The 12,232-nt window shown below is 39.1% G+C and overlaps 1 protein-coding gene across 5 annotated transcripts in view; it reads right to left on the bottom strand.

Moving 5' to 3' along the window:
• Nucleotides 1-12,232, bottom strand: part of PIKFYVE (phosphoinositide kinase, FYVE-type zinc finger containing) — a 2,266,845-nt gene that overhangs the window by 451,353 nt on the left and 1,803,260 nt on the right. For 4 of the 5 annotated variants that reach the window (XM_078680343.1, XM_078680347.1, XM_078680342.1 and 1 more), the window contains one exon: nt 3,955-4,119. The exons of the other annotated variant lie outside the window; for it this stretch is intronic. In XM_078680343.1, the coding sequence (XP_078536469.1) occupies nt 3,955-4,119 (165 nt within the window). The remainder of the gene's footprint in view (nt 1-3,954; nt 4,120-12,232) is intronic. 5 annotated transcript variants of the gene reach the window in all.

Here is a 12,232-nt window from a genome sequence, read left to right as displayed (position 1 = left end):
ACAGGTCTCACCTGCAGAGCAATTCAATTATCGCCGTGGGTACGTATAGTTCGAGCTTGCTCACTGACCGCCTCTCCAATTTTAAAATGGCGGTCCGCCAGGCGTCGTGAAAGTCAGGCAAACACCACAAAATAGAGCCTCTGCTTTACACTTGCTCGTGCAGATGAGTTCCTCCGCTCATGTACGTGCCCATCTCACAGCTCCCGGAGTGCCTCGCTCACCTTCACGATGACAGGATTTCAAACGTTGAGTACTGGCCCTCGTAGGCAGGCCGCCACAACACCGGGCAGCAGTAGGACGCAGCTTCCGATCAGGGCTCCACACCAGGCGGGCTCCACACCAGGCGGGCTTCACACCCGCGGCACACCGGCAGATCTCACGGAGCCAGTATCTTCACGTCGGATCACACCTGGATCAGCAAACATTCTCCGCTGCCGTCCGACGCCCTCAGCCACCTCCGAGTCAGGAGATGTAGGCGAACTTTACAGCTTTGTCAGGATTAATAGCGCAGCCGGCGGAGCTCGCTCAGAAAGCAGCCATGTCGCTGCTCGGCTAGCCACGCCCCCTTATATGATGTACTTAAATGTTTTTGATACAAGTGAATAAAATATTTAAACCATAAATGCTTGTCATACTTGCTTTCTTCCCTCCACAACTGGTTTTAAATCAAGCAGACCTGATCCCGATACTCTCAGTCAACACATTCTTGTATTATTACCATCTAGTCGGTAAGTAAAATAACATCTTTCTCTCCTGTCCGAGGACATGAATTTATTAGATTTCCTTTTCGGTCCCGAATCCTCACGGTCTAAAAAATTCATATATGCTACCTATAATGACATTTGGAAATTATCCCAAATGGAAGCTGCTGCACAATTAAGACAAATTAACCAAGATAATTTGGACAAGGTGCTTGCTTTTGTTGAAAATAGTACTGATAAGTTGTCCTCTCGTATTTACAACTTAAACAACATTGTGTTGTCTGTGTTTGATATTGTGCAGAGTGACACGTCAACATTGTAACACAGACAAAGTCAAATTAGATCTATTATGCTTCAAACACTAGAAAATAGGCGTGTTCCATGGCATTACTTGAACTGCAGCGATTTGTTTCTACCTTTCAATTTTATATGTAAAAAAACAATTGATATCCATGAATGAGGCAACCTATACAATTCTGCGTTAAGAAAAAACTAGAACAACTCCCATTCACTATAGCTGAAACGCCTTCAGCAGTGTGGTTAATGTTAATACACAGAGTTATTTAATTGTCTAACTCGACATTTCAATTCACAGCTTACATGAAACATTTTACTGTAGGTAGATATATGAACCCCTAGGTAGCAGTTACAAACATGAATTATGGTCAATCACCTTTGCTTATCGTGGTGAACTTAGGAAAAAGTAAGTTTTAATTACTGGTGAAGAATGAGACTCTACTGTCGGACATTCACTTGCTTGTATACACATTAAAATTCACAGCACATGCAATTTTTCAAGGCCCAATTTATCGTGTTATTTAAAAGTAATTTCTGCTCCGGGAATTCTCCCTTTCATTACGATGCTCCCTAACAAGAGTTATCTCATGCTTAGTGATCAGGACTGTTGCGAAATGCGGCTGGAGTCCCGTATATTGTCTGCTTACCAGTTAGTCACTTGTTGCAACAATGTCTTGTTTTCCCCTCTACATGGGATTGTAGAAGGTTCATTATGACCTTCTATTTCAACTTTGAAGGAAGATTTCAACAAGTTGAGCAGACTCAAAGCATTACTGTTTCAACATGAAGTAGCTCTTACATCTGCTCGCAGGACCTTCAAATTGCAGTAATTGTTTAATACTAACCTTCCCCTGCATTTTGGAGAATTAGTGCACCAAGTCTTTAAAGCCTCTAGTGTGGCTGGCCTTGCCAACTTTGTTAAGGTTGTAGGCTTTGGCCTCATTAGTTTTGTTCAGATCATTCTTTGGAGCAATCCAAGCTTTTATCCACTCCATTTTCTCTAGTGTGTTTGGAGGACTTCCATTGCTGGTATTCCTCAATTGTGGCATCCTCATCCTGTTCTTGCTTCCCCACAATGGATGCTCCTTTTACGGGCGCTCTGGAACTGGAATTGCTCCAACACTACCCTGAGCATATGTTTCTAATCTTTGGAATGCTTCTACTTCAGAAATTGGACCTTGGTTGGTCTTTAACATTTCAGCCTGCCTGGTTTACCTGCATGCAATCCGTATTCCACTGCACCTGGTGCCCCTTCGAATGGGCACTGGACATATGCCTGCATTGCAGACACCTGCTGCCTCGGACTTTGGACTGTTAATAAGTTCCCTAGTGATCCACTTTCAGAACTGTCCTAGGGCCTGCAACTTTGGCCTACTAGGGACCATGTGCATCGGCGGAAGGATCACAAGATACAGCCTTTGTTGACATGGAGGCCGGATACCCGGTAACTGTCTCAGCATCGGCACAGACTGGAGAGCATGTTTGTTCTTTGGAGGTTGTGACTTGGATTGATGACTAATCATCGTGTGCGGAATTAGATTCCTTCATAGAGTTTTTAGCCTATGAAATGGTGAGCGACACTATGTATTCCTTCGAAGCACCTTAATTTGATTATTCTTCCAAATTGACATTTCCTTCTAATGTTAGTTTATAGTCATTCACAACAATGCTTTGAGTATGTTTACTTTCTGATTACATTTACCATATCTAGTATACTTTCTAGTGCTATTATCCTGACCAAGGAGAGGGTGTTTCCGGCATGGTCCATTGTAGTCTTCCCTATGTTGGTCTAACTGTGCATGTTCTAGGCCTTATTCTCTTTTGCACATGCTACTATATAAACATGCTTGCTTTGTGCCACAGTGTACTTTCTCATGGGACCAGCATATGTTTTTGAAATTTGTTATTTTCCCGGGATTTAGTCTGAACACCACAGACACGGTCAAACAACAATTTCCCTTGTTATTCTTTCTGGCCAGGCACTAGAACCTAGACATAACACAAAAATGCAGCTGTTGTTTATGTGCACACGTCTTGCTATATAGATGAGCACAGGAGCCAAAAACACACACATGGAATGAGAGTTCTGAGAAAAAAGCATGACGTCTTCTGAGATGTAGAACGTCCATCTGTGTATGCAAATGTAAGGGGTCTGTCAGTAATCCCAGAGATCTTTTATATATAATAATTTAGTTTTAGGATTTAGGCTACTCTGTCCTATAACATGACAGGGCTTTTCATGCTATACGATTTATTAACCATGCTAACAGTATTTTTGGTATGCATTTGTTTTCTAATTGTGCCACGTATACCGCATTTCAGGGCACAATAGTTTAAATAAATAGAGCGAAAGGGTGTATCCTGTTACCTGTATCTAGTACTTTTGGGCAAAATGAGCTTGAAGGAAAGAACGATATATTGAGTCAACCGAGCTTACAGTTTTTGGTCTTTCTTTTGTAATTGCATTATGTTTTTCATGCAATAACTAATTGTGCTGCATTTGGCAGTAGACATTTTAAAAATTAGTATGAAAGATATTGACATATTAGTACTGACTGATGTGCAAAATGAAAATGTATTGTTTTGACAGACTTTTCAAACAATACAAACATAACGACTACAAAATCACTGTTCACATTAAAATGCAACCTCTATTTCAAAACAACTCCACAAGTTTGATTAACCTTCTTAAAAAAAAAAAATCTGTATTTTCTACTTGCGATTTGCAAAAGTTTTATTGGTGAAACCTGCAAAGCTGTGGCGCTATAAATAAAATATAATAAATAAATAGGTGTTAGATTTTAATACATAAATCTTGTTCCAGTAGATATTACTGTGTTTTAAACTCCCTACTGCTTTAAATTATTGTTCTTATGTGTAAGAAATGCGGTTTTGTCCAGCCACAAAACAAAACTTGAATACAAACGTTACAGCAAAAAATAGAATGTTAAGATACCCGATAGCTCTGCTCCTTGATTCTCTGCTCCCTCTTTTCCAATTTGACCGACTTGGTAGTAGGTACTATCTGTGCTGTGCAATGTATCCTTCCTTTGGGAAGACAAATCAGGACTCCTTCCTCCTGACCCACGAAAATAGGACAGAACAGCTGATGTCTTTTTTGCTAAAACCAAATTAAATAAATCAGTACATAAATGCCTAATCAATCTTCTTTTGAGTCTTATCAGTACACTCTCCACATAAACCCCCTAAGGTGAGTATGTCATGCAGGAGCAATATAAATTTCCTCTGGTTTCTGGTGTGGCTGTACAGAACTAACAAATAAGAGCAGCAGAACACGATTTAGTTATTAATCATGACCTGCACACATCACTATTGTTTATAAACATAACAGTTTCGCTTCTGTCCCTTCATACACTCTTCTATAAAAGCAGCAATCACATTTTCAGATAACCTTGTGTCCTAGTAGCTTTGGTATTTTATACATTTAACTCCTGTAATCCAAAACTGTTCATCGCTAAGAATTATACAATGTTACACCTCTACAACAATAGTTCTCATTTGTATGTTGTCTGCATAGAAAGCCTGACTTATTCCCCATGATCAGGTTAGGGAAAACCCATTAAACAGTAGTTCAAACAAGAAATCATTCAATGTAGTACATACAGGACTATAAGTAGGGCATCCACATCATTACACTGGCCTGACTCTAGTCAATCGAATAGATGTGCTTTGAGAAACACGCTCATTGCAGTGATTTAAAAATAAAAATAAACTGTGGGATGTTTTAATCCAACTATAGAAACTGTATTGACATCCAGTCCAAATGTTATTGTGATATTTACTCTTGGATGTCCTTGATGAAACTCAAGCTTAATCATAAGTTAACTGAGTTTATCCTCCTCTTGCCTAACAGTATACAGCGACTATGAATGGTTATAAAAATGAAAGGATTGTAACATCTTCACAAAGGCTGATCTCTGATTAATCATGCAACTTCCCTCTAGAAAAAACAGATCACTGACACAATATCGACGGAAAAAATATCGACCTACACAAAAATCGACGGTGGAATATCAGAAGCAAGAATATCGACTGCCTATCTACAACATGGTAAGTACAAAAATATCGAAAAAAAATATCGAAGTTAAAAATATCGTAATTCAAAATATCGTTTTTTTAATTAAAAAAGTGCAAAATAATGTAAATAATAATTATAAATCAAATAAACAGTTACAAATATGTAATAATGTTTCAAATTAATGAATACATATACAATAATATAACATTAATTAAACATATACATAAAAAATATTAATATGTACTTACCTAATAAGTTTTAATAATTATTTTAATACATTTTTTAAAGTATTATAAATTACAAATACATCTACACATCAAGAAATAGCATAAATAAAAAGTAAATAATTATAGTTAATACATTTAATAAATTAAAAAAATTAAATATACTTTCAATATTTTTAAAATTAATAATATACTACATTATCAAAAATAATATTAAAAATATTAAATAGATAAATAAATGAAACTACTATTCAAAGTCCCAAACAAACTACAGTAATGATAAGATTAGATAGCGTAACACTTAAAATTACTATTCCAACTTCAGAAAATGTAACAGTGGGGAAAGCGTTGGATAGTGTAGGGATAAAAATTACTATTCCAACTCCAGAGGGGGCAACAGTAGGGAAAGCGTTGGATAGCGTAGGGGTAAAAATTACTATTCCAATTCCAGAGGGGGAAAGTAGGGAAAGCGTTGGATAGCGAAGAAGTAAAAATGACTAGTCCAACTCCAGAGGGGGCAACAGTAGGGAAAGTGTTGGATAGCGTAGGGGTAAACACTACTATTCCAACTCCAGAGGGAGCAACAGTAGGGAAAACGTTGGATAGCGTAGGGGTAAAAATTACTATTCCAACTCCAGAGGGGGCAACAGTAGGGAAAACTTGGATAGCGTAGGGGTAAAAATTACTATTCAAACTCCAGAGAGTGAAACAGTAGGGAAAACATTGGATAGCGTAATTTAAATATAACATACTTAACAAAATTTGTATTTAAAATAATAAATAATTAAAACATTTAATATCTCTACATCTTTTACAAATACCCATTAATAATTATTAAAAACATAATTACAATTGAATAATTAACAATACCAATAAATATTAATTAATACATATTAGTCACCTAATAATAAATATTGAACAATAAAAAAATTCTATAAAAAAATAACTTAAAATTAATTCACAATTAAAAAATATTTAAAAATACAATTATTTTTCATACCAAAAAATACTTTTTATGAAACATTGATTACTGATGTATTAAAAATACTGACCAATTAATAAAAAGATTACCTATTAAAAACATTAATTACCAATTACCAAAATTAATTACCCCCAAAAATTTAATTACCAATTAAAATAATTATTTGCCAATTAAAAAAATTAACCAATTAAAGCAATGATTTACTAATTAAAAACATTAATCACCAATTCAAAAAATTAATGATCAAATAAAATAATTAATTAAAAATAAAATATTTACCCATTCCAATAAACAAAAATAAATCGTTATTTAATTATAATTAAATTACTTCCCACCCAATTCCCCTATAAACCCACAACCCGCTACAGAAATAAAAACAAACATTAATTAAAATTAATTTATAATTCCTAAAAATGAATAATTAATTTAGTATATTGATATTACTTCCCACCCTATTCCCCTATAAACCCACAACCCGCTCCGGTACTAAAACATAAAATTTACTTAAAAATAACATTATTAATATATAAAAATAATACACATATCATTTAAAACAAGTAAAATACTTAACCAAAAAAATATTACACATACATAATAAAATACATAATGATACAAATATCGATATTAGTAACTTCGATATTACTTACATCGATATAAAAAAAATCGATATTACTTACCTTAGGGTCGATATTCTGTCCAACGATATTCCTGACCTCGATATTAAGTACCTTCGATATTTCCAACACGATATTTTTGTAGGTCGATATTTCAACTCGATATTTTGACAGTGCACCAGAAAAAATACTCAACCAAGAAACTCATGTCAAAGAAGCCACCCACAATACAAGATATCACCTGAGGTTGCTACGCACAATTAAACTCTTCATCACTAAAGAGGCCTTCAGATCTGCAGTTGGGGTTCTGGTGATGTCACTTATTTAGAAGGGAATAAACTACTGTAATAAACTAAGAATCAAAGCTTAGGTTGTGAGACAGAAGTCCTTTTATTCAGAGCGCCCCAGCACGCAGGACATCTCACCCTTGGCTCAACTGACTGCAGTGGAACACACAGAGAGATCATTACAGGCATGGAATCCCCTGTGTGCAGTGTTTCTCACTATCACAGCTATAGAACAAATTCCACTACCTACCTACTTTACCTGCCAAAAAAACATTTAGCTTTTCTCAAAGCACTTCTGCCTTCTTCAGACAGACTGATTACAAAAAGCATGGACATTTGATAGAATCCCTTGCATTGTTGGCTCCCAAACTAGCTAAATCCTGAACCTTGCTCTAACTACAAAACAGCCTACCTCCTCTATTAAACTATTCACCATAACTATCCCATCTATCTGTCCCCAAAAATTGAAATTTCAGGTAAAACCAGAGCATCGAGTAGTCAATCTCTTTCTTCTCAACACTCCACCATTTAAGAGAAAGAGCACCCTTGAACGCTCCTTTACAGATAATGACTCCAAGATGGCGTAGTGTTCATCTTCAAGAACAAGTTACTTACCTTCGGTAACGATATATCTGCAAGAATTATCCTGAGAATTTTTTCGTCAGCAGTACCCCTGCTCATCGAAAAGTGGCATCGGTCGGCTTCACGTTCATCGTTGGCGTTTTAGTCGCCGGGATGACGTCGTGGTAGCTACTTAGATGCAGCCCTCGCGCGCTGACATCAGTTCCTTTCAACGGCATTCCACGCCAGAACAGCAGAGCCATGAAACTTACTCCCTTTGTTATTCCGACCCCTTTGAAAATCAACTCCAGAGTTGTCATCAAATGTGACTGCCCTTTATGAAGTTCAGGCACTTGATAATTTTAAGACTATCTCTTGGTTGCAGGAAGTGAAGCACAAGTTACTTACCTTTGGTAAAGATATATCTGTAAGATGTGGTATATAAATAAATAATACCGGATCTATTTTTGAATGAATGAATGAATAACAGATAGCTCAATAAATAAGAGTCAAAATTCGAGGTAGTAGGAGTTTTGCAGGTTTATTACAGCATAAAGACAGGAACAGGACAACCTGCACGGAATAGGATGGCAAGCCTGGCAGCGCTGCCGAGGTCAGGGTCTAGAATGGCTCACCAACAGGATCGGAACTGGGAACACTTTTTTAATAACAATACATGAGCATATATACATAACGCCAACACATAGCATTACATTTCAATGGGCGTAGCAGTGGGTGGAGCAAGAGGCATGACGCGAAACAGTCGCGAAAGATAAGGGCTTAAAGAGGGTGTAACTGGGTGTGCACATAGACATGTGATGCAAATGTAACAGAATATGTCATGAATGGGCGGAAACATTGGAGGGAGCTACCTAAGGAGCCGGGACCTCTAACCTGATGGTGCGCGCAAACTGGCAATGACGTGTTAATAGGAGAAGCTGGGGGCTATGAACTCTGTGCTAGGAGCAGAGACTAAAGTCTGGAGGGTCGGAGCGACATGTACCTAAACCCTATCTGGTATCTAATGTTTAGGGAACATGTTGATATAAACTAGAAGTCATGAGGGGAAAAGCTAACTTGATTCTAAGACTGGACCATGCATTATTCTACATGTAGTGCGTGATGAAGAATATTAAATGACCATTAAATGCAGTATTTCTCTAAACGTGGAGACGTGAAGGCTAGACAATGACGGAAACTATTGATGCAGTTCAGTAGCTTAGGAATGCAGAGAAGGAGGACTGAACTGATAACTGGAATCACAACATACTTTTGGCAGACTTAGAGACTGAGCCAGGCTGGACCGGGCACTGCGAGGCAGGAAGTAAGTGAAGGGTCGAGGATACAGGTGGGGGCTGGATCGCTCCTCAGCGAGGCTTCAGGAGACAGGAGCTGAATCTGGTGTCCAGGCCCTTTTGAGGCCTAGAAACGGGGACTTTATAATGGAATAACGTGCACACTGAGAAACGTGGCAACGTAGCTTTACATAGGCCTGACATTCGTAGTATTCACGAGGACTGGAAACTGGCATACTAGAGGTGGACACAACTGTAATTGCGTCATTAATCGGACATGGAGAATGCATATGCATATTTAATCATGCATACATAACATATGATGGATGACACGTAGAGACACAGAACATGGCAAAATTTACTTTTCCACATTCCCTCCTTGTCACTACGTTTCCATCAGGAAACATCAATATTCATGATACCATCTATCATTTCATACAGTACCATTTGTTCATCTCGAATTGTCTTGGAACGAGATTTAGAACGGGGCTTGGGACTAGGAATACAAGAGGTAGCACACATGCCGCAAATCGCAGGGCCACATTGTATACAGAGGCAGCAGCTGAATATGATCGCTACTGCGATACCTAGAAAAGACAGGACTTTCCATCCCCATGCAGAAATTATATTCCAGAACCAACCGGACCATGTCCAGATGCCTGGATCTTGGTGTAACAGATGGGCAATTTTATGAAGTCTGGTTATAGCTGAATAAACAGACGGCGCGTTATTTGGAATGAAAATGCAGCAACTGGATCCGATGAGTCTACAGGCCCCGCCCCTATCGGCCAGTATGACGTCAAGGACGAGACGATTCTGGAGCACAACAATTCTCATAAAGGATTGCTCTTCGGTTAAGTTACCTAGAGCGGAGGCAGTCTCATCTACTACAGCTTCAAGGGTTCTTGTTAACCTACGGATTAGCTTACTATTTACAACCGTACCTAAATAAGGGAAAACACCTTTATCAATATCAATGAATTGCTCTGCAGCAGTTTCAGTATAGTCGACAATCGGGAGATTTCTCTTGTGTCTAGTATGTACTAGGTAGGAATTCCTATGGTAGTCAGGTGGGGCTAGAAAAACAGGTGGCAGTAGGAAGGCAATGTAACAGGTTCCCTCCCAATCGAGGGGCAGACGAACATATGCAGTTTGACCACAAACAAAATAAGAATGACGTGAAGCTTTAAAAATAGATTTCCCACTGTCACTATACTTGACAATAGTAGTACAATCACTATGTCCTACGTGTACAGAACCATAATTACGAACACATAATTCGCCTTTGACTGGTAATACTGAAATAGCAGGTGAGTCTGGAGTAGTATCAGACTGAACATTCAGGACCATAAAATTCGACGAGTAGTTACCTAAATTGTACACTTCATTTTCTAGATCTAAACCTGTTCTGTGGGGGAGACCATGCTTGTCTGGGAAACATGTGCTGTTAAGAAAAGACATATCTGTTGAGGATGACATTAACGTGGACCATGCTCCACACGAACCATTATGGGAAAAAGGATAAGGAAAGAGTGGCAGAACTCCCTTTGACGTCTGGAAAGGGGGGAGTCGACCACACACCCAACAATTAGTGGCATTGCTGGTCTGGTGTGAGTAATGTAACATGCGGATAAAAGTATTGTTACGCATAGCGAGGCGGTATGAATATTCATGAGGAGGCAGATCACTAAACGTGTGCTCTACTGTAACATTAGAATGCTTATTTACATGAGGAACTGGAAAACACAGATAAAATGCGTAACTAGTGCAGGAAGTCAAAAGGCTGAGAAATAGTATGAAACTTAGAAAAACGATACATCGGATTGAGTTTTGACTAACTCTCTCACTATGGGGGTCTATTTTATACATGTCAGAAACAGTCTAACCGTTTCACCTAGGGGAGGACTTAGACAATCAAACTGGCTGACTTATTTTACTAGACCGTAGCTTTTGCTTATACTCCTGCTGCGGAGTTTTCTCTAACAGGGGAGGGGTTGTGTCAATGTCATTTGCGGGACAGTCCTTAGGAACAATGTTTTGACAAGTTTTTAAATCCTGGGAAATGTTCTTGGAGACCGGCTTTAATCCGTAGAATTTCTTGACGTGCGAAAGGTGTACCCAGCCGCGGCGTCCTTCCAATTTCACGGCGGTACGGGTGGTGAGGAGGACCTGACGGGGCTCCTTCCAACGTGGCTCCAGCGGACTTGATCTGTCGAAGTTACGTACGAGGACCATTGAACCTGGAACGATTTCATGCGGGGCCACCTCGGTATTGTCTGGAAATGCGGCGGCAACCTGTGAACGACATGAGTTGAGGGCAGACATCAAGGAAGCTAGGTAATCTGTCAGCATATTACATGAAACATCAGTAATACTTCGGGGTCTAGGAGTACCCCACATGTTAGGGGGGCGGCCGAAAACGACCTCATACGGGGACAGACCTGATCTGGAATGTGCGACCATGCGCATATAAAACAAAGCAACTGGCAGAGCTACTAGCCAGTCCACACCTTTCTCTTTACATATTTTGGCAATTCGGATTTTCATAGTCTGATTATGTCTCTCGACCAGACCAGCTGCTTCAGGATGGCGTACACAATGAAACTTCCACTGGTACCCTAACAACAGGGAAACGTGCTTCATGAGTTCAGATGAGAATGGCTGACCGTTATCAGAATATACGACTCTAGGGAGTCCATATCGAGGGAAAAACTCACGAACCAACTGCTTGGCAGTGGTCGCGGCTGTGTAATCTGGGACTGGATATGCTTCTGTCCATCTGGACAAAGCGCATACAACTACAAGAACATACTTGAAACCTCGACATCGCTCCATCTGAATATAATCCATCTGGAGGACCTCAAAAGGGTGGTCAGGAGGCTGGAATCCCCCTTGTTCCACCGGGACACTTTTACCTGGATTAAACTGACAACATATCATACAGGTACGGACTTTCTGCTTGGCTGCAGCTCGTAAATGCTTGTTGAACCAAATGTTCTGGATACTGTCTAACATTGCTTTTTCTCCTAAATGTGCTGGACTATGTGCGGTATTAATGATAACTTGAACCATAGAGTCGGGGAGAAACCATGTGGCTCTACCCTTCGTTAACCATCCTTGATCTGTCTGGACCCCTCCTTGTTCAGACCATTTCTTGATTTCATCGGGAGTAGCATGTAACTGGATATCTATGACATCTTGAGTAGGGTCCTTAACTGTCATACATGTAATC

Source organism: Lissotriton helveticus, chromosome 3_1 (genome assembly GCF_964261635.1).
Source record: "Lissotriton helveticus chromosome 3_1, aLisHel1.1, whole genome shotgun sequence".
Lineage (NCBI taxonomy): Eukaryota > Metazoa > Chordata > Amphibia > Caudata > Salamandridae > Lissotriton > Lissotriton helveticus.
The sequence above is the reverse complement of the archived record's forward strand: the minus strand, read 5'-3'. Positions and strand labels throughout refer to the sequence as shown.